The following is a 19495-nucleotide window of genomic DNA, read 5'->3' as shown; positions in this document are numbered from 1 at the left end:
AGTTTGATGAAAAGAAGGACTAGGGGTGACATGATAGCAGGGTTCCAGTCTCTCAGGGGCTGCCCCAAAGAAAGAGGGAGTCAAGCTATTCTCCAAAGCACCTGAGGGCAGGACAAGAAGCAACAGGTGGAAACTAAGCAAGGAGTGAAGCAACTTAGAACTAAGGAGGAATTTCCCGACAGTGAGAACAATTAATCAGTGGAACAACTTGCCTCCAGAAGCTGTGAATGCTCCAACACTGGAGGTTTTTAAGAAGATGTTGGATAACCATTTGTCTGAAGTGGTGAAGGGATTCCTGCCTAAGCAGGGGGTTGGACTAGAAGACCTCAAAGGTCCCTTCCAACTTATTATTTTCAGCAATAGCTGAATGGCTACATAGACTTCATCCATATGCTTTTACGTGTTGGAAGGCCTGTTTGTTTGAGTTTTCAGAAAACTGGAGAAATGAGAATTAAAAATAATGTATGATCAGAATGGGGACCACAATCTCCGATACTAAGCATGACAGTTGAGAAATGAGTCACACCCGATTCTATGACCTTCCTTGCCACCATTATCACTGTGGTTTTTAAGAGAATCAGACCATCATTAAGCCAATCCGGCTTCTCCCATGGATCTGTTGTGACCCAGACCCAAGTAGGTATCATCAGACGCAATCAGTTCGAAAACAAACAGACTTTATTAGAACAGCTGAGAATTAACTCAATTCTCAGCGTAGTCCAAACTAATTCAAAACAAATTCTTCATAACACAAATTCTTCAGTCTAATCACCAACCTTGGTCTAATTAGGCAACCTGCCAAAGATTTTTCTTGGCAAAAGTTCAAAAGCAGAAGATGCCGACAAGAAATAAATGCAGCAAGACAAGAAATAAATCTATCAACGTTGTTTTCCTACAAAGAGCCCAAGAGCCATTGCTGGTCTTTTAAGCCTTATGGGAGGGGCCAATCATCTCTTGGCCTTACTCCTGAGTTGTCCTTTTTACTTTAGCTGCTCTTGCTTTCTGGCAGCTCTTCTCATGCGTGCACTAGGAACAGGCTCCTCCTGTTCCTCTGCCTCTCTGCTGTCAGCCTTTGGAGGCTCCGGAGTCCACACATCACTCCTCGATGGCCCTGGCCCCATCTCTGCCTCCGATGCAGAGCCCTCCTCCGGGCCCTCCCCAGCCTCCAGGACTGGTCCATGTTCTTCCTCAGCCTCATCACTGTCCGATTCTGCTGCCAGCTCCGCAGGCTGCTGGCGGACCACAACAGGATCTTGCTTGTCGAAAGCAAGGTTGGTAAGGTCACGAATGGTGATCGTGTAACTGCAGGATGCTGAAATGGTCATAAGGGCGAGGACCGTGGAAATAAACACATGCTGGCTGCTAAGCGCCCGAATTTTGAGCACATGGCTGTGGGGATACCGCAATTCTGTCGTAAGTGCGAGGACCTGTCACTTTTCTCAGGTTGTCACTTTGAACAGTCACTAAATGTATGGTTGTAAGCCGAGGACTACCTGGATACCAGTCTGCTCAAAAGCTCCTGTGTTTCGGGATAGCTTGACTTTGCTAACTTCAGCGAAGCACACCGGTGCGGCTGAGAAAGCACATTTTTGGAAGTAACCAAAGCTGCCTTCTGTCTCCCTCTCAGCCTATCCTTCCATCGTGAGGCACCAGACGGCTAAGGCACAGCCGCAGACATGGAAATCTTCCAAGCAAAGCATGCTGGTAAGTCCCTGCATTTGTTAAATGAATCATATGGTTGTTAAACAAATCCAGGTGTCAGGTTTCGATGTCATCTCAAATAAATTGCACTCCCAAACAATTAATCTTTGCTGAAATATTCCATTTATTGAGTACGACAGATCTGGCCCCGACTTCGTCGTAGCCGATACTGACCCTCTGACCCCCCCCAAACCCTTCCCTTTCCATTCCCCAATTCTCATCTCCTCATTGGCCATCTTCCAAGTCAGTCTTCCCAACTCCTGACCTCACCCCACAGGAATGTTCTCCCCTCCCATCCCATCTCCTAGGAGATATTATCTACAGAGAAAATAAGTAGATAAAAAGTCAAGCCTCGTCTTTTTATGGCAGCATCAGAATGCTGACACCAGGCTTCCTTCATTGACTTCTTTATCATTCTTTTATTTATTTATATCCCGCCTTTATTATTTTTACAAATAAGGCGTCGAAGATATCCAACCACATCTTCCTCCTCCTATTTTTCCCCAAAACAACAACAACTCTGTTGAGGTGGGTCAGGCTGAGAGAAAACGGCTGGCCCAAAGTCACCCAGCTAGCTCTCACGGCTAAAGCGGGACTAGAATTCCCGGTTTCCTGGTGATTGGTTCAAAGTCACCCAGTTGGCTTTCATGACTAAAGTGGGACTAGAACTCCCAATCTCCTTGTGATTGGCTCAAGGTCACTTGGTTGGCTTTCATGGCTAAAGTGGAACTAGAACTCCCAGTCTCCTTATGATTGGTTCAAAGTCACCCAATTGGCTTTCATAGCTAAGGCAGGACTAGAACTCCCAATCTCCTTGTGATTGGTTCAAAATCACCCAATTGGCTTTCATGGCTAAGGCAGGACTAGAACTCCCAATCTCCTTGTGATTGGCTCAAAGTCACTAAGTGGCTTTCATGGCTAAAGTGGAACTAGAACTCATGGTGACTGGTCCATAATCACCCAGCCAGCTTACATGCCTGAAGCAAGACTAGAACTCACGGGCCTCCTAGTGATTGGCCCAAAGTCACCCCAGCTAGTTTTCATGGCTCATGCAGGACTTGAACTCACAGTCTCCCACTTTCTAGCCTAGCGCCTTAACCTCTAGGCCAAACCGGCTCTCTTACTTGTGAGAAGCCAGCTGGGAAGATTGCAGATGGTGCAACCGTCGTAACTTTGAACGGTCGCTGAATGAATCTTTATAAGTCAAGGACTGCCTGTACTTCTCCTCCAGCCGTAAGGGCAGTTCCTCGCCCTGAGATTTATTCTCCAATGCATTTCACTCACCCGTCTCTAAGGGATAAATTGTAGTCAGAGAGAGGTTTAGGATTTCGAGAAAACGATTAACAAGGATCACGGACAAGATACTGGCTAAGCTCTGTTTTTGGAGGAAAATATTGACACTGAAAATAATTAACTGCACAGCGTCCCTAAGAAACAGCAGAAAATACGAAAATCTCCAGAACCTGTTAGAACCTTCTGAATTTCACCCCTGCTCAGACACCTCATTTGAACCCTGGGCTACAAATATTCTCCTTTAATGACAGGATATTCCTTAGTTTGAGCCATGTTCTCCTGAAAGAAAGATTTGCATCAGCTCAGAATTGCGAAAAGAAATAAATTGGGGACCAAATGTAATTTAAATTTTTAACGAGGCCCTCTCATTTTTGATTTGTTGGAGCCCGGCATTAGAAACAACAACAGTATTAATTTTAAAATGTACGAAGCTCATCCCAGCATCTATCATCTCTTTGCTCTACAAGAAACTGCTTCAACTAATTTTTTTAAGGGGCAGCAGAGGAGTTGCTAGAGTCCTGGGGGCTGGGTGGGAGGAAATCAAGGCAAAAATGAAATGGACTTCATTTCCTTAACCTTTACATTTAATTAAGAATAATATAGTCCATGTGATTACTCTCCAGCCATGCATTTAATAACTCCGCCTTCTCTCTCATTCACAATTTACAATTTGGAATCTGCCATCAGGAGATTTCTGGAGACCGTGATTGTGCTGTTGAGGGGCTGCAGGAAGCACTGAGGATTTAGGCCATGTCTCTTGGATTTCCAGGGACCCCAAAAGTGCTCTTAGAAAAGCCAAATGGAAAGTGAGGCTAGACCAGAGCTTCATTTGGAAGTAGATCCATTGGCCTGGAGCAGAGGTCTTCAAACTTGGTAGCTTTAAGACTTGTGGACTTCAACTCCCAGAATTCTCCAGCCAGCTATGCTTGCATTTTTTTACGTGCTTTCAAACTGCTAGGTTGGCAGAAGCTGGGACAAGTAACGGGAGCTCACCCCGTTATGCGGCGCTAGGTATTCGAACTGCTGAACTGCCGACAAGCTGAGCATCTTAGCCACTGAGGCAACGCATCCCTTGTAGATAGATAGATAGATATAAATAGATATAGATGATAGATAAATAAATAGATGATAGATAGATATCTTCTATCAGAAGATAGAGGGAGACGATAAAGAGATAGATAGATAGATAGATAGATAGATAGATAGATAGATAGATAGATAGATAGATAGATAGATAGATGATAGACAGACTGATAGATTAGATAGATAGATAGATGATAGATGATAGATGATAGATGATAGATGATAGATGATAGATGATAGATGATAGATAGATAGATGATAGATAGATAGATAGATAGATAGATAGATAGATAGATAGATAGATAGATATAGATAGATGATAGACAGACTGATAGATTAGATGATAGATAGATAGATAGATAGATAGATAGATAGATAGATAGATAGATGGATGGATGGATGGATGGATGATAGATAGATAGATAGATAGATGATAGATAGATAGATAGATAGATAGATAGATAGATAGATAGAGATAGAGAACAAGAGATAACAGGCAAAAATTAATATTTTTTAGATAAAAAGAAAAATGTGGCTTTCTTAGTTTGACAGAAGAAATGTATTTAGCTAATATGATTCAGGAAGTAGAAAAACAAAATTGGGGTCACCAACGGTGAAGGCCAGGCCACTCAAAAACAAGACACAATGTCAGTTTGTTCTTACCACAAAATTGCTCCAACTACAGCACTCTACTTTTAATGCTTTCACACTTGGCAAGGAGTCTATTCCGTTCTATTCCGTAGGCATAATTAGTACCAGACAAACATAAGTTGATGGAGCTCAGTGAAGACCAGCCCGCTCACTGCTCTCTTTCTCTGCTTTCTCCATCCAGTCTCATTACCGCCCCTTCTACGTCAACAAGGGCAATGGCGTCACTTCCAATGAAGCCCCCTGAGCAAGACGATGGTGGAAGAGGAAGACAACTAACAAGAATGTCCATGGATATTCCCGCTATTGTATTAATCAAATTGTCCTAATTTTCTTTCTTTCTTTCTTTCTTTTTTAAGTGGGGGAAGGGTGGGTGGATTAGAGGAAAGGATGTACATCTCATCCTGGGCGGAAATGGGTTCCACCGTGCTCTTTTCGAGCCAACCATGAGGAGTAACTTCACTCCAGATAGATGTTGGTTGACTAATGAATTGCCCTTTCCTCGCGTAACTGCTTTGCTCTTACTAATGCCTTGCCAGTGTGTACTCAGCGTATTCCCAAGATACATTGGGTTTAAGCAAATGAGCTGCTGCTTAAAACTGTGACTTTAGCAGCCCACTTCTAGCTGCAGGTCCAACTGTTGCTGACATTAATGGAGACTTGGTTGGCCGACACCGTTCCAAGGCCATCTGCTTTGACATAGTATAAGAGAATAACAGAGCAGAAGACTTGGAAGTCTTCTAGTTCAATCTCCTGCTCAAGCAGGAGATCCTATACCATTTTCGACAAATGGTTGTCCATCCCCCTTTTTGAAAGCCTCCAGTGATGGAGCACCCATAACTTCTGAAGGCCAGTTGTTCCACTGGTTGATTGCTCTTACCGTCAGAAAGTTTCTCCTTAGTTTTAGGTTGCTTCTCTCTTTGTTCAGTTTCCATCCATTGCTTTGGAATCAAAGAATCGAAGAAGTGCACTAAATATTAATTGCTTCCCTCTGGCTGCTAGTCAGGTGACGGTGGTGGACCTATAGCTAAAAGGCTCCGTGAATTGCCCATCATCCCAATTTCTCCTCCTCCTGCTGGTTGTTCAAATTGCAGAAGAAAAGAGGAGAGAGAGAGAAAAAAAAATCCATAGAAGATTGATTAGATGTCTTAGCTATGCTCTTCTCCTCCACTGATGATACTGGCTGATGTGCTTTGGTTCAGCGGTTCAGTTTACATTGGAGGGGAATTATTTTGAAAAGCGTGTGCATGGCGGTGCATGTTCCCTTTAGTTTCTTTCTCATTGGACGCCAAGAATCAGGCCAAGGATGAGTGGATGCCTGTGCAATGTTCCAGAATGAAAGAATGTCTTAGAGTTGCCAGGGGAAACCAGATTGTCTGATCTCAAAATTGATATCTAAACTTCAACATCTCCCACAAGATTGAGAGGGTCTTCTCGGTCCCCAAATTTGGGAGAGCCAGAGACGGTTGGGTACATGAAGAATGTCTTCCAAGGATAAACTTTTTAAGAAGGTGGCAGGGTTGACAAGTGAACGTTATGTTGGGTTTCATTCTAGACGGTTGTTTTTTGGTCTTTCACTGTAGACGTCCTTGTCCATTCCAATGTATGCAATAAAAATAAACACACATCAGCACCCTTTGATGGCATGCCTGTCAGAGTAAGAGGGAACTGTTTAAAATGACTTGAAGGAATATTCCTTCCTTCCTTCCTTCCTTCCTTCCTTCCTTCCTTCCTTCCTTCCTTCCCTCCCTCCCCCTATTCTTCCTCCCTCCCTCCCTCCTCCTCTTCCCTTCTTTCCTCCTTCTCTTCCTTCCTTTCCTTTCCTTCCTTCCTTATTCCTTCCTTCCTTCCCTCCCCCTATCCTCCCTCCCTCCTCCCCCCCTCCTCTTCCCTTCTTTCCTCCCTCCTGCCCTCCCTTCCTTCCTTATTCCTTCCTTCCCTCTTTCCTTGTTTTCCACTATCCTACCTTCCTTCCCTCCCTTCCTCTCTCCCTCCCACCCTCCCTCTTCTCCACCTTCTCCTTCTCTTCCTTCCTTTCCTTTCCTTCCTTCCTTCTTTCCTTCCTCCCTTCCTTCCTTATTCCTTCCTTCCTTCCTTCTTTCCCCCTATCCTTCTCCTCCTCCTCCTCCTCCTTCTTCTTCTTTCCTTCCTTCCTTCCTTCCTTCCTTTCTTCCTTCCTTCCTTCCTTCCTTCCTTCCTTCCTTCCTTTCTCCCTCCCTCCCTCCCTCCCTCCCTCCCCCCCTTCCCCCCTGAACTTTTTGGGTTGGACTCTGCTGCACGAAAAAAAACACAACCCATCCTCTTGCAGTTCCCTCTAAGCAAGGGAAAAAGAAAAGGAACCGGTGGCAGGACTGTTCAATTTCTGTTCAATTTCTTCTCAAGAGAAGCTTGAGGATGGATTTCAGGGTAGGGGTTTGGGTCCCTCAATGGCCAATTCAATCTCGACTGGTCTTCCTACTGTCAAAAGCAGCTCTTAAGCGATGAATGAAGCCCTTTTAAAAAGCCAGGCATGCCATCACTTCTTTGCTTGTGTGACGAAACGAACAAAGGCAACGTTGACCTAGGAGAGGAGCTCCCTTGGCCTTACTTTGTGAGTAAACCGTCCACCAAACCTCACACTGGAATCTCTGTTTTGCATTATTGAAATGCAAGGAAGATGACGGTTCTTAGGATTGACTTCCTGTCCTTTCTGAAAGCTTGCAGACATTTTCAATGTTGATTTTTTTTTCCCCCCCTCTTGGCCGTTTGCTATTGTTTTGCTTAAAGTAGAAATCTGAATCCTTGTGAGGGCAGCCGAGGGCAGCAGTTAAGTTTCTTGCAAAGCTTACCTATTTTTTTTAATTGCAAAAAATCTTCTTCTTCTTCTTTTTTTTAAACAATCCCTTTCTGACAAGAAATTAAAAGGAAAGTATTTTGTAATATTTCAGGGATAATTAGAGAAAAAGAGTGGGAGTGGGGGGAAGGCAGGAAAGCAAAGCAGCTGTGCCAAAATAATTCTAACTTCATCGAGAAATACATTTTCAGGGTCATCTGCTTCCCCAACGTGGAAACATTTTAAAAGGTTTATTTTTAAATCTCCCCGTGTCTGAATATTGGAGAAAAGGAATAATTGCGGGGAACAATACAATACTCCTTAACTTACAACCATTCGATTAGTAGCCGGTCAAAGTTATAAATGGCCCTAAAAATAGTGACTTACAATGGGTCCTCGCACTTATGACTGTGGCAGCATCCTCACAGTTGTGTGATTAAAATCCAGGCGCTTGGCAACCAGGATGTATTTATAATGGATGTACCATCCTGGGTGTGTGTGTGTGTGTGTGTCATGTGATCCGGGCCATGTGACTTGGGTCATGTGATCGTCATTTGCAACTTTCCTAGCTGATTTCCGATAAGTCGAGTCACTGGGGGGGAACCAGATTTGCTTAATGACTGGCTGGTTCACTTAACAACCGTGGCAAAAAAAGGCACAACTCACTTAACAACAACCTTCCTTGGCAACAGAAACTCTGTCCCCGTTGTGGTCGTAAATCGAGGATTACCTGTTGTAGCGTGTTCTTCCTTCGTAAATACTAGATTTATCCTGATTCTTAACAAAAACAGCATTCTGGTTCCTGCTTTTCCCCTGTTAAAACGGGATCCATTTCTAAATCAAATGGATTTAGAAAATCAAAAATGGATTTGATTTGATTTCCACCCCTCACCCATCCCTCACATACACACCTGAGACAGGAATGTTGCAAAATTCCATTTTCTGAATGTAAATCACAGGTAGAAATTTTTCTCCATTTTTTTTTTTTAAAATAGATTCAAAACCCCAACAAGGGGCCCATTTGCTGTCAGTTGCCTGACCCAAGTTTTGATAATCAAAAATGTTTAGTTAAAAGTATTCTGGAGAATAAAATGTTGGAATGACCAAGAAATCAGATTTGCATGTGGTGTTTTTTTCCCCTTATTATTTTCGCGAGACGTCGAACTGTGCAAAATGCCATTCCTTTGCTAGCGTTATTCACTGACGATACTGGTAAGGAGATAGCAATAGCACTTAGACTTATATACCGCTTTACAGTGCTTTACAGCCCTCTCTAAGTGGTTTACAGAGTCAGCCTATTGTCCCCAACTATCTGGGTCCTCATTTTACCCACCTCGGAAGGATGGAAGGCTGAGTCAACCTTGAGCTGGTCAGGATCGAACTCCTGACTTGTGGGCAGAGTTAGCCTGCAATACTGCATTCTAACCACTGTGAAGGGAATGAATGAATGAAGGAAGGAAGGAAGGAAGGAAGGAAGGAAGATAGCAATAGCACTTAGATTTATATCAGTGGTGGGTTCCTCCCGGTTCGGCCAGGTTCTCCCGAGCCGGTAGCAGTGATGATATGACATCACCGAACCGGTTCTGCCCCCCGGCCCCCCCCATGCCCCCCACCCCCCCACGTTATTTTTACCTTTTATTTGGCCCCACCCCCGAATCTATTGCTCCTGAGTCCCAGCTGATGGCTAGAGGGAAAAAACTGTTTAAACTCTTGCCAAGGTGCTTCAAAGGGCCGCCCTACAGCTGATCAGTGTTAAAAGAAAACAAATGAGTAGACCAGTGCCTGCAAAAATACATGAGTAGACCAGTGCCTGCAAAAATACATGAGTAGATCAGAGCCTGCAAAAATAAATGGGTAGACCAGTGCTTGCAAAAATAAATGGGTAGACCAGTGCCTGCAAAAAATAAATGGGTAGATCGGTACAGCTCTGCAAGCAGTTAAAAGCCTGTATACCAGTACCTCTACTAAATCCTAAAGAATTGTCACATGACCATCAAGCCATGCCCACAAAATAAGCCACACCCACAGAACCGGTAGTAAAACAATTTAGAACCCACCCCTGATTTATATACTGCTTTACAGCCCTCTCTAAGCGGTTTACTGAGTCAGCGTATTTGCCCCCAATAATCCGGGTCCTCATTTTACCCACCTCGGAAGGATGGAAGGCTGAGTCAACCTTGAGCCGGTCAGGATCGAACTGCTGGCAGAGGGCAGAATTAGCAGCCTGCAATACTGCATTCTAACCACCACGCCAGCAGATGGCAAACCAGCCCTGTTATCAGTGAATTTCCATCAGTGCTTTTCATTCCCTGCTTTTTATTTTCCTGGAAAAAGGAGGCAGAAACACAGATAACGATGCTGTGCATAATGTGTCTGTCTTTCTATTTGCCTGTCTGTCTGTCTTTCTGCCTCTGTGTGTGTCTAACTGTCTTTTTGCAAGTCTGCCTGCTTGCCTGTCTGTCTGTTTGGGACTGCCTCTCCTCTCCGTTCAAGAAAGCAGAACTCTTGAAACAATCAACATTTCAAAAGGAACCTTTTCTTGAAGAAAAGTGATAGCAAGACAAAGGAAGCAGGATCTGAGGATTCCTGCGCAATTCTGTTAGGGCAGGGATGGCGAACCTTTTCGGCACTGAGTGCTGAAAAGGGAGTGCACGTGCATCAGTGGTGAGTTGCCCCCGGTTCGGACCGGTTTGCAAGAACTGGTAGTAAAACCAGCGGGAGGCTCCGCCCACTGACCTGGATGTCATCAGGAAGTTTCTGTGCATGCAGAAGAGCATGCACGCGGCCCTGTTGTGAACTGGTAATATAGGTAAGTAGAACCTACCCCTGACGTGGTGCTCATCTGGGTCGCAACCCGGAAGAGGAGCTGTCCATGCTCGCGCATGAAAATGAACTTCCTGTTTCCGGTGTGTGCATGCGCACTGGTCAGCTAGTCTTCCGGGTTTCTGTGCATATGACGATCATCTGGCCAGCATGAGCATGCAGGAAAAAGGAAGACCAGATCTTCCAGTTACCAGCACTGCTGCACACACAAAGGCCTGATGATTGTCGCGCGCGTGCGTACCAGAAACCCAAAAGAGGAACGGGGGATGCCAGGAGTGGGATTTTTTTTGGGGGGGGGGTTCTCCGAACTACACAGAATCTTACCTAGAGGTTCTCCCAAACCCCTGTGAACCCCCAGCAGCTCACCCCTAGGTCTAGGACTACTTATGCTCACCCGCATTCGAGGCAGAATATATATATATATATATATATATATATATATATATATATATATATATATATATATATATATATATATATATATATATATATATATATATCTTTTTAATACAGAAAGAAAGACTTTCAAAAGGCAAGCATTTGTTAGAAGAGGAATAGGACCCTGCAAACTTGCCTCTCCCTGTTTGAGCATCTCTTCTTGCAAACAAAGAATCTTGAAGATAATCTTCACCCTGGGAAGCTATTGAACTGAAATCATTGTAAAAGATGCCTCCTTCCCCCCCCCCAAAAAAATACCCCCTACCACTTGAGCTACTGCTCAAAACAACAACAACAACAACCACAACCAAACACACACACACACACACACACACACACACACACACACACACACACAACAACAACAACAACAACCCCAAACCAGGAACACTGAGATGGTCTGGCTTGCGGGCTCTAAGACATTCAAACATTTCCTCCTAAAAGTTGGCTGCATTCTTGAAAGCCCTGATTTATTATTTAACACCTTCCCAGGGAAGAAAACAAAAATAAACGGATTTCAACTCTTTCCCCAATATTGGTAGTCTTTGCCTTACAACCGTTGGTTTAGAGACCGTTAAAAGTTACAACATCATGGGAAAAAAAGCTAGTTATGACCAGTTACTCACACTTACAAACCTTGGAGCATCTTCATGGTTGCAGAATCAAAATGTGGAGTAGAGTAGAGTAGAGTAGAGTAGAGTAGAATAGAATAGAACAGAACAGAACAGAACAGAACAGAACAGAACAGAACAGAACAGAACAGAATAGAATAGAATATAGAAAATGAATAAAATAGAATATGGAGAATGGAATGGAATGGAATGGAATGGAATAGAATAGAATAGAATAGAATAGAATAGAATAGAATAGAATAGAATATGGAGAAGGGAATGGAAGGGAATGGAAGGGAATAAAGGGAAGGGAAGGGAAGGGAAGGGAAGGGAAGGGAAGGGAAGAGAAGAGAAGAGAAGAGAAGAGAAGAGAAGAGAAGAGAAGAGAAGAGAAGAGAAGAGAAGAGAAGAGAAGAGAAGAGAAGAGAAGAGAAGAATGAAGGAGTGGAGTGGAGTGGAATGGAATGGAATGGAATGGAATGGAATGGAATGGAATGGAATGGAATAGGATGGAAGAGAGGAGAGGAGAGGAGAGGAGAGGAGAGAAGAGAAGAGAGAAGAGAAGAGAAGAGAAGAGAAGAGAAGAGAAGAGAAGAGAAGAGAAGAGAAGAGAAGAGAAGAGAAGAGAAGAGAAGAGAAAAATGGACTATTTGGTCAAGTGTGATTAGGCACACAAGGAATTTGTTTCTGGTACAGAAGCTTTCAGTGTATGAGCAAAACAACAGAGTAATAATAATTACAATAATGATACTGATAAAAGAAGTTAGTAGAGAAGTAGAGAAGATGAGAAGGATAATAATGCTACAGCCTTACTACAGGATAAATATGCTTAGACATGTTACATAGGTAAATATATTTAGACATAAAACAGTACTGTGGGAAAAAATATTTCCCTGTCCAACTCTTGGGCATGGTGCTCATCTCCGTTGCCCAAAGACACTTCCGTTGTCATGTGGCCAGCATGACTATATGTCGAGGCGCACAGAATGCTGTTACCTTCCCACCGAAGTGGTACCTATTTATCTACTCACATTTGCATGTTTTCGAACTGCTAGGTGGGCAGGAGGTGAGCCAAGGAACGGGAGCTCACTCCGTTGCGCGTGGCCCAGGTTCGAGACCTGGGCAACTGTAATTTGCTATTACGACATCACAAAACAACAACAACAACAACAACAACAACAACAAAAATTGGAGGTCTGCAGAGACAGAAATGGACAGCAGATGTCACTGCCTCACTGCAGTTCACACACCATTCTTGGCTCCATTCTGCTGTTTCGTGTCCCCGAATATTGCTATTTTGGATATTTGGGCTGTCACATTGGCTGATCTTTTCTCGGATCAAGAGGAAAACATCGTTTTCCCATTTATAGCTGGCGGAGAATGAAAACATGTAGGCAAAGGACAAAGATGAGGATGACAGTGATAGGCGGGGTGTGAAGGTCATAGATTCCATTATTCAGTTCTTTAAGAGCCGGTTTTTACGCTCCGTTGTAGGCTGCTCCATCCCTTAACACTCACTGCTACCCCCGACGAATTATTATCAGCAGCATAATGCATTCTTAATGTATCAATAGTATAATGCGGGGAGTCCTTGACTTTAGTTCATTTAGTAATCGTTTGAAGTTACAACACTCCTGAAAAAAAGTGTATCATGTCCTCATCGGAGTCTGAATCTGTGAGAGAAGATGAGCTGGAACAGGAATCAACAGAGATTGAGAAGGCGGCTCTGTTGGCCTTGGGGGAAACTGGGGAAGGGCAGAGTCAGTCCGGGGAGGGCTTTTCAGGATTACAAAGGCTTGCAAACAGGGAGGAGCAGGAGAGACAGAGCTCAGGCAAAGAGCACGGACTGCCCCTCCTGATCCTAGAGCAAGGAGAGAAGAGAGAAGGCGAGAACAACGCAGACTGAGCCAGCTACGAGGGAGGAGAGTGCCCCGCCCCCCTTCAGAAGGCGCACCTGGGGACTGAGATGTAAGGAGGTGCCAGTGGGAGGGGCATTTGTCGGGAACAAGTGTTGAATCTATGGAGCCTCATGTGCACTTGCCGACGCCTGGAGATTCTTGTGCTCTGTCTTGTGGGGCTTGCCCGATTTGCCTGCTTCGCTGAACTTCTTGCCCTGGTTACTGTTTGGCTAACTTGGCTTATTGGACTGCTGGCTCTGGTTACTGTTTGGCTAACCTGGTTTACGGGACTACTTGCAGCCAGAGGCTGCTGAAGGTGCAACGTTCCCACGGTCACTTGGTCAAAATTCAGACCCTTGGCAATCTTGATGGGGATCCAAATACTTTGAATTTCCCACCCTGGCTGCAACTTTTTCAGCTTGCGTGAAATTGGGCTGGGATGGTGGCAAGGAACGGTCAATTCTTGTCCAGAGAGACTGGCCCTAGCTTGCTTGATGAAGCCTGGGCCTCCTGAGAGAACTGGGCGACGGCGGATTGGCAGTCGAAGAGATTAGTTCCTTTTTAATTTACATTGGGGAGAAGGCAAGAAACACGTATAAATTAATTACTGCAAGTTTCAGGCATGTATCAGCTTACATTGCTTGACCACTTCCTGGAGGTTAGACTACACATTAACCTCCTGCATTTTCCAAAATGAGTTTATATCTGCTTAAAGAGATTAAGGTTAATAGAATGCTCTTTAGACTGCTTCTTGCTAAGCCCATGGAGGTAGAATGGAAAATTTGGTTCTCAGTTGTTTTAATAGCTCCCTGCTATTTGGGATCTGGAAATGGCTCTGCAAATTAGAACTCGCTTTTTCTTTTGAACTGACCATTACAGATGCTATCAGCTCTGGCCAAATTTTGCAGCAAAACGTAGAATTGGCTTAAGCAGTTACCCAGAGATCAGAGGTGGGTTTCAGCAGGTTCTGATCAGTTCTGGAGAACCGGTAGCGGAAATTTTGAGTCGTTCGGAGAACCAGTAGTAAAAATTCTGATTGGGCCCACCCCCATCTATTCTCTGCCTCCCAAGTCCCAGCTGATCGGGAGGAAATGGGGATTTTGCAGTAACCTTCCCCTGGAGTGGGGTGGGAATGGAGATTTTACAGTATTCTTTCCCTGCCGTGCCCACCAAGCCACGCCCACTAAGCCATGCCACGCCCACCAAGCCACCCCCACAGAACCAGTAATCAATTTTTTTGAAACCCATCACTGTTACAGATGCCATATGTGGTGCAGTGGTGGGTTCCTCCCGGTTTGGTCCGGTTCGGCCGAGCCGGTAGCGGTGACGATATGACGTCACCGAACCGGTTCTCCCCCCTGCCCTCCCACCCCCCCCCCACCTACCCATGTTATTCTTACCTTTTATTTGGTCCCACCCCCAATCTATTGCTGCCTCCTGAGTCCCAGCTGATGACTAGAGGGAAAAAACCTGTTTAAACTCTTGCCGCGGGGCTTCAAAGGGCCGTCCTACAGCTGATCAGTGTTAAAAGCAAACAAATGAGTCGGGTTGTAAGTGCGAGGACCTTCCAGAAATGACTCTGACCAGCTAGCTACGCCCACCTAGTCACATGACCTCCAAGCCATACCCACAAAATAAGCCACGCCCACAGAACCGGTAGTAAAAAAAATTAGAACCCACCCCTGATGTGGTGGCCAAATTTTGCAGCAAATGTAGAATTGGCTTAAGTAGTTACACAGAGCTCTCTGAGTTTTATTTACACATTGCACTCAGACCGGGTTGAAAAAAAAATAGAGATCCCAGTCAGCTAAGCCTGCAAAACAAACCACCATTGACTCCATTTGCGGGTAACAGTCTAGCATGATTTACAAGTCATGGTGGGGTAGATGGGCTCACGAAACATGCCATTTGTGGCTTAGTGGTGTGAACTCAGCTAATAGGGGTGACATGTTAGCAGTCTTCCAGTATTTGAGGGGCTGCCACAAAGAAGAAGAGGGGGTCAAGCTATTCTCCAAAGCACCGGAGGGCAGGACAAGAAACAACGGTTGGAGACTAATAGAAGAGAAAAGCAACCTGGAATTAAGGAGAAACTTCCTAACAGTGAGGACAATTAACCAGTGGAACAGCTTGCCACCAGAAATCGTGGGCGCTCCCATCACTGGAGGTTTTTAAGAAGAAATTAGACAGTCACTTATCTCAAATAGTAAAGGTTCTCCTGCTCGAGAAAGGGGCTGGACTAGAAGACCTCCAAGGTCCCTTCCAGATTCGATTCTACTCTACTCTACTCTACTCTACTCTACTCTACTCTACTCTACTCTACTCTACTCTACTCTACTCTACTCCTTGAGCCTCAGTGGCACAGTGGTAAGTGTGCAGTACTGCAGGCTACTTCTGCTGTCTGCCGGCTGCCTGCAATTTGGCAGTTTGAATCCCACCAGGCTCAAGGTTGACTCAGCCTTCCATCCTTCCAAGGTGGGTAAAATGAGGACCCAAATTGTCGGGGGCAATACGCTGACTCTGTAAAACAGTTATAGAGGGCTATAAAGCATTGTAAAGCGGTATATAAATCTAAGTGCTATTGCTATTGCTATTGCTATTGCTATTGCTATTGCTATTGCTATTGCTATTCTATTCTATTCTATTCTATTCTATTCTATTCTATTCTATTCTACTCTACTCTACTCTACTCTACTCTACTCTACTCTACTCTACTCTACTCAACTCTACTCTACTCTACTCTATTCTATTCTATCCTATTCTATCCTATATTAATATGTGTTAGGAAGGAACAATGGAGGTACTTCCTAATATGCAAATTTGCAGCAGTTTTTAAAATTGGAATAATAATAAAAATAAAAAAAAAGGATGTCACAAAACTCATTTGTGACCAGAACAGCACAAAAGCATGATCAAAGAAGATCCATTAATGCATCTATTTCACAGATGAGAAACATGGAAATGGAGAGATTGATGATTCACACAAGACTAGCTCTCTGTGCAATTTGTATTCTTGGACATTTGGGTGTTATAGGCTCTGGCCAGTCTCCTGCAACCTTCCAGAAATCTCTTGTATTTTTTAAATGATGGTAGCATTTCTTCTGGAAATAGAAGTAGAAAGAAGAGATCTGTAGAGCTATTTTATGTTGAGACTCTCTTCTTAGATATTTGTGTAAATCAACTTTATGTCCTGAAGTATCATCAGGTTCCCAAGATGCATTCTATCTTATTTCTTTCTCAACAACAACAACAACAACAACAACAACAACAACAACAACAACACCCTCCTGAACCCTGAAATCCTTACTTCTCAATAATTTTGAATGTAGCTGCAAAGACAGAATGAAAAAAAAAAAATTGGAAGGAATACAAAAAGTAATCAAGTGTAACCCTTCCCTGACGCAAAAACACTTTTGCTACATCATTGTGCAGAATTGCTTCTGTATTAAAAGGTAGGGCCGGCTGCTTACAATTTCTAAGATTGAAAAACACTGTATTCTACTACTGATATACTATATCACGTATATACAGGTAGTCCTTGACTTACGACCACAACGGAGCCCAAAATTTTATGTTGCTAAGTGAAACATTGGTTAAGTGAGTTTTGCCCCATTTTACGAGGGAGCCACCTTCTTCCAGGTCCCACCAGGTGGACCTCCTTAAAAGAGGAGACCCGTTATATCCCCTGCCTCCCAGCTCTGACAACTTGACCCTAGGCCATGGAGGGCTTTATAGATGACAATGGTAGCTTGAATTGGACCTGGAAGGATGTTGCAACAGTCAAGATGAGAGGTGACTATGGCATGAGTGACTATGATCAGAAATCTATCTATCTATATAAAAAAGACTGTATGTATGTATGTTCCAGCATAACTCTGGAACGCCTTGAACAATTTCAACCAAACTTGGTACACAGATGACTTACTATCTGGAAACAAATACTGTTGGGGTAAGACACCCCTGGGGTATTTCTGTGTGTTTGTGTGTATCTCTGTGTGTCTGTGTGTCTTGTGTTCCAGCATAACTGTGGAATGCCTGGGCCATTAAGGAGAGTGAGTGTGGCATCCTAGAACGGCAATTGTTTGTGATGTCAGTTCCTTCACAGCTTCCTCTGGAAAGGCAGCCATGACGTTCTCACTCCAGTGGAGCAATGGGGAAGTGCCTGATGGATTTGGGGCAAAATGCCAGGATTGTAGACAGGGCGGGAAAGAGGAGCGCATGGGAGGAGGAAGGGAGTGGGCAGGGATGATGGGCATGGGAATAGGAGGAAGAAAGGCCCCTCTCAATGTCTCCCTGTCAGACAAAGGCCTTGAAGTCTATAAATACCGGGCAACACCGGGTTACCAGCTAATTGTTGATAAATGAAAGGACATAACTGACACACAACCCACAGTTGAGCAAAGGAAACTCCTTTGTTGGTGTTCGGATCAGAGTACTAATATTTTTGGGAAGATGAACATTCCCATGTTCTAAAAACCTCAGATATCCTCCTGCTATCCTTGTGAAAAGAACTTTGAGAGAGAAAGGACTCTGGAAACTGTCCCCCACTTTTTTGGCTACAAAATAAATCTGTGTGCCACTCTTTCATTTCATGGGTGAATTCAGCTCGTGGCTTCCCCAGCTTTTCTATTAAGGAGTCTTGGACCAGAAGTGATCTGACTTGGTACAGATGTTTTTTCAGTTCTGCTACCCATGAGAACAGAACCGGGCCTCTAATAAAGAGCACAGAGCAAAATCAGCCTTTGGTGGAATTAGAGCTATTTCCCTACCCCTTAAGAACCATCTCTGGGAATAATTCTGAGTTCTGTCTTTTCAACAGAGGAAAGAACCCTCCGGTTGAGTTCACACCGCATGCTGATACCTAAAGCTGGATTAATAAGAAGTACATTCACACAATCAAATGCAGATTAGTAATCACAATGTTTTGTTTTTTTTTCCAAATTGTTACTTATGGCTGCAAAACTTGAAAAGGCAGATAGGAGAAGGGTGGAACGAGCTCCCCCTGGAGATATGGAGGATCTCGGATCTGCGTACCTTCCGTCGCACGCTCAAGACTTTCCTATTTCATCAAGCTGGCCTGACCTAAGTCTTTCCCCTTTTTAAATGGAAATTTTAAATTTGGTTTTAAATTATTGGGGTTTTAAATTTGTTCAGCCAAATTATTTAATTGGTTTTAGTCTATTTTAAATTTTGTATTTATATGTTTTATTCTATGGCTGTTCACCACCCTGAGTCCTTCAGGAGTAGGGCGGTATACAAATTCAATAAAATAAATAAATAAATAAATAAATAAATAAATAAATAAATAAATAAATCCCATGAACTGCAAAAATAAGAAACAAAGAAATCTTAGACTAAACCTCACTAAAAGCCAAATAGAGCCCGTCATACCTTGGTCATGTCATGAGAGCTGACTCACTTGAAAAGTCACTCATGCTGGGAGTCATCATCATCATCATCATCCTCTTTTAATGACCCCATAATCCTTTGCGGGGTGGAGTCTGAATGGAGCTGAATGTTTACTGGCTGGATGCCCTTCCTGTTGCCAAAGCGGAGTTTTATTCAGCAGATATATTCTCATTGTGCCCAGAGAGAGAAATATCTGCCTCTACCTAGGATTGAACTCACAGCCTCCTGATTGTGAGGTGAGAGCATCACCTCTACGTCACTGCACCACTCTTCACTCATGCTGGGAGTGATCAGTGGAAAAAGGAGAAGGGGCTGCTCTAGCACCCACTGGCTGGACACCGGGATGATCATTGTAGTTCTGAAGGAGGCGGTGAGAGACAGAGGGACGTGGAGAGTTCTGATCCATAAAGTGGCCGAGGGTCGGACATGACTGAATGGATGACAATGATGACATTCACACAATATGTGATGCCTAAACAAGTAAACCCTACTATGGCCTTAATGCAATGCTTCCTAAATTTTCTCCTTCATTACTTCACACTGCTTATCAGAACGTCCTACTGAACTTCAAGGATCAGTTGCAAGTCCCTTCCTTTAGCACTGTCGTAGCTTTAAACAATTGCTGAATGGACGGTCATAACTGGAGGACTTCCTGTATTTTAAACAGAATATTATGGGATGATCCTTAGATCACCTCAACAAATTCCCATTGGTAATTTTATAGACGTTTGTCTTAATAGGAATACTTTGGGAGATTTTCAAATAGATTGTTGTGGTCCGTC

At 43.8% G+C, this 19495-nt stretch overlaps 1 protein-coding gene across 1 annotated transcript in view; it reads left to right on the top strand.

The window, feature by feature from the left end:
• TRIM29 (tripartite motif containing 29) overlaps window positions 1-4972 on the top strand; it is a 24036-nt gene extending 19064 nt beyond the window's left edge. Inside the window, exons 8-9 of the mRNA XM_070952323.1 lie at window positions 1628-1704; window positions 4910-4972. Of these exons, the coding sequence (XP_070808424.1) occupies window positions 1628-1704; window positions 4910-4972 (140 nt within the window). The remainder of the gene's footprint in view (window positions 1-1627; window positions 1705-4909) is intronic.
• The last annotated feature ends 14523 nt before the right edge of the window (window positions 4973-19495 follow it).

Source organism: Pituophis catenifer, unplaced genomic scaffold (genome assembly GCF_029215685.1).
Source record: "Pituophis catenifer annectens isolate HBS135680 unplaced genomic scaffold, rPitCat1.0.hap2 SCAF_12, whole genome shotgun sequence".
Taxonomy (NCBI): Eukaryota; Metazoa; Chordata; class Lepidosauria; order Squamata; family Colubridae; genus Pituophis; species Pituophis catenifer.
The sequence above is the reverse complement of the archived record's forward strand: the minus strand, read 5'-3'. Positions and strand labels throughout refer to the sequence as shown.